This window comes from Myodes glareolus, chromosome 18 (assembly GCF_982192425.1).
Source record: "Myodes glareolus chromosome 18, mMyoGla1.1, whole genome shotgun sequence".
Lineage (NCBI taxonomy): Eukaryota > Metazoa > Chordata > Mammalia > Rodentia > Cricetidae > Myodes > Myodes glareolus.
In genome coordinates this window covers 11038630-11040735 of record NC_142043.1, presented here as the reverse complement: position 1 = coordinate 11040735, position 2106 = coordinate 11038630, and the positions used below count along the sequence as shown (strand labels likewise).

Sequence of the window (2106 nt, the reverse complement as noted above, 5' to 3'; positions counted from 1 at the left end):
CCATCTTTCTCGCACTACCTGTCCCCACCACCACCACAAGCACACATTCCTCCCCACCACCCTGGAGCAGATCTCCGGCCTGTTAGGGGGTAGTAGGGAGGAGCTGGGGGGAGGGGGAGGCCTGCGAGTTTCTAACCTTGTTCTTATAAACAAACCCACATGTGCAGCTGCCGCTGCTGCAACTCACCCCACAATCCCGGATATAAGTCCTGCCCCTTTAAGAAGAAAAAAAAGCTTCACCCGCCTGCCTCCCACCCCACCCATCCACCAGGACCTTTGTCTCCCCACCCCCTCCTGTCAACAGCCCCGCCCTCGTCCCCGCCCCTCCAGCGCGGAGAAACCAATAGGCGAAGAGGATACGGCGGGACATGACGTCACTGCGGCAGACCAATCACGGGGCGCGTTAGTGGAAGGCCTTGTGGAGGGCGCCGGGAGGGAAGGCTGTGGGTGAGGAAGTCTGGAGTCAAGATGGAAGATGTGGGCTGCTCCGCGGCTCTGGGCGACCCGGCCGCCGCTGGGTCCCCGAAGGACCTGAGCCTGGTGCCGGAGCGAATTCAGAGGCGCGAGCAGGAGCGGCAGATGGAGGTGGAGAGGCGCAAGCAGAAGCGGCAGGACCAGGAGGTGGAGGAGGAGAAGAGCGGCTTCTTCGCCGCCGCCTTCGCTCGTGAGCGCGCGGCGGCCGAGGAGCTGCTGCGGGGCGAGGCGTCGGCCGAGCGGCTGGAAGAGGCGGCCTACCGACTGCAGGGGCTACGGAAGCTCCTGAACGACTCGGTTCTCTTCCTGGCGCCCTACGATCTGCGGCAGGGCCAGGCGGCGCTGGTGCAGCTGCAGGCGACCCTCGCTGAGCGGCGCCAGGAGCTGCAGCCCAAAAAGCGCTTCGCCTTCAAGGCGCGGAAGAAGGATGCTGCTGGGTCCACCCAAGTAGACGCCGCACCCGTCGCTTCGGCGGCCCCTTCGCCGCCCTTAGCCACGGAGGAGGGAGCTCCCGGCCTCGGCTGGGCTTGCGGCTTCTCCAACCTGGAGTCCCAAGATTTGGAGAAGAACGCCGACGAGCTGCACCAGCGCGACATCCTTTTGAGCGACCTGACCAACTGCACTGTCAGACTGCGTGGCAACCCCAACACCCTGAGGCTGGCAAAAGCCCGCGGCTGCAAGGTTCTCTGCGGCCCGGTGTCCACCTCGGTGTTCCTGGAGGACTGTCGTGACTGCATACTGGCTGTGGCTTGCCAACAGCTCCGCGTACACACCACCAAAAACACGCGCATCTTCCTACAGGTGACCAGCAGGGCCATCGTGGAGGACTGCAGCGGCATCCAGTTCGCCCCGTACACCTGGAGCTATCAGGGGATCGACAAGGACTTCCAGGACTCCGGTTTAGATAGGGGCAGAAATAACTGGAACCACATAGACGATTTCAATTGGCTGGCCCGAAACGTGGCCTCTCCAAACTGGAGTATTCTCCCTGAAGAGGACCGGGACATCCAGTGGGAGTGAGGGCGGGCACGCTCAGAGATAGCCCATTCAGTTTACTTGATGTCGTCACGTTGTTTATGTTTGCGGTATGAGGGGCTTGAAACGGTTGACACTCCCCTCCTTGTGAGTTCCATTAAATTCATGACAGCCGACAGGGGCTTTTGCTACTTTGATGACGTTTGCTTGCCTGCCTTTGAGTGTGACGGTCTGAAGAAGAAGGGGAAGAACGGTTGGGCATTGAGGGATTTGCCGTTCTTATGGTTAACCACAGAGCGTGATAAAGTAGGTCTTCAATAAATAATAGGGGATGTCAGGAGAGCTCCATTAGGGCACAGTTTGAAATGGAAGTGGCAAGCCCACGCAAACTCCATTAACAGCTGACCTTTTCCCTCACTGACAGTTTGCCCTGTGTGTTTTTTTCTGCTGACTTTTAAGACTCCTTCCTGGACTTTGGAGTCCAGTACTGTGCTAGGTCTGACGTTTGGATGGACTCCGGGAGGCATATGAACCTTCTGGCTGTAAGACTGAGATAGTCACTACAAGTGCCATCCTCACCCCCATCTTTTTTCCTTTCTTTTTGCAGCCCTTGCTGGTGTCGAACTCACAGATTTCCTGTGTACTTGCCTCTGACTC

At 58.8% G+C, this 2106-nt stretch overlaps 1 protein-coding gene across 1 annotated transcript; it reads left to right on the top strand.

Annotated features, from left to right (window-relative positions):
* The first annotated feature begins 424 nt into the window (after positions 1-424).
* Positions 425-1646, top strand: Tbcc (tubulin folding cofactor C). Its single transcript, XM_048445341.3, has one exon. The coding sequence runs from the start codon at positions 469-471 to the stop codon at positions 1492-1494; it is 1026 nt and encodes a 341-aa protein (XP_048301298.1). The 5' UTR covers positions 425-468; the 3' UTR covers positions 1495-1646.
* The last annotated feature ends 460 nt before the right edge of the window (positions 1647-2106 follow it).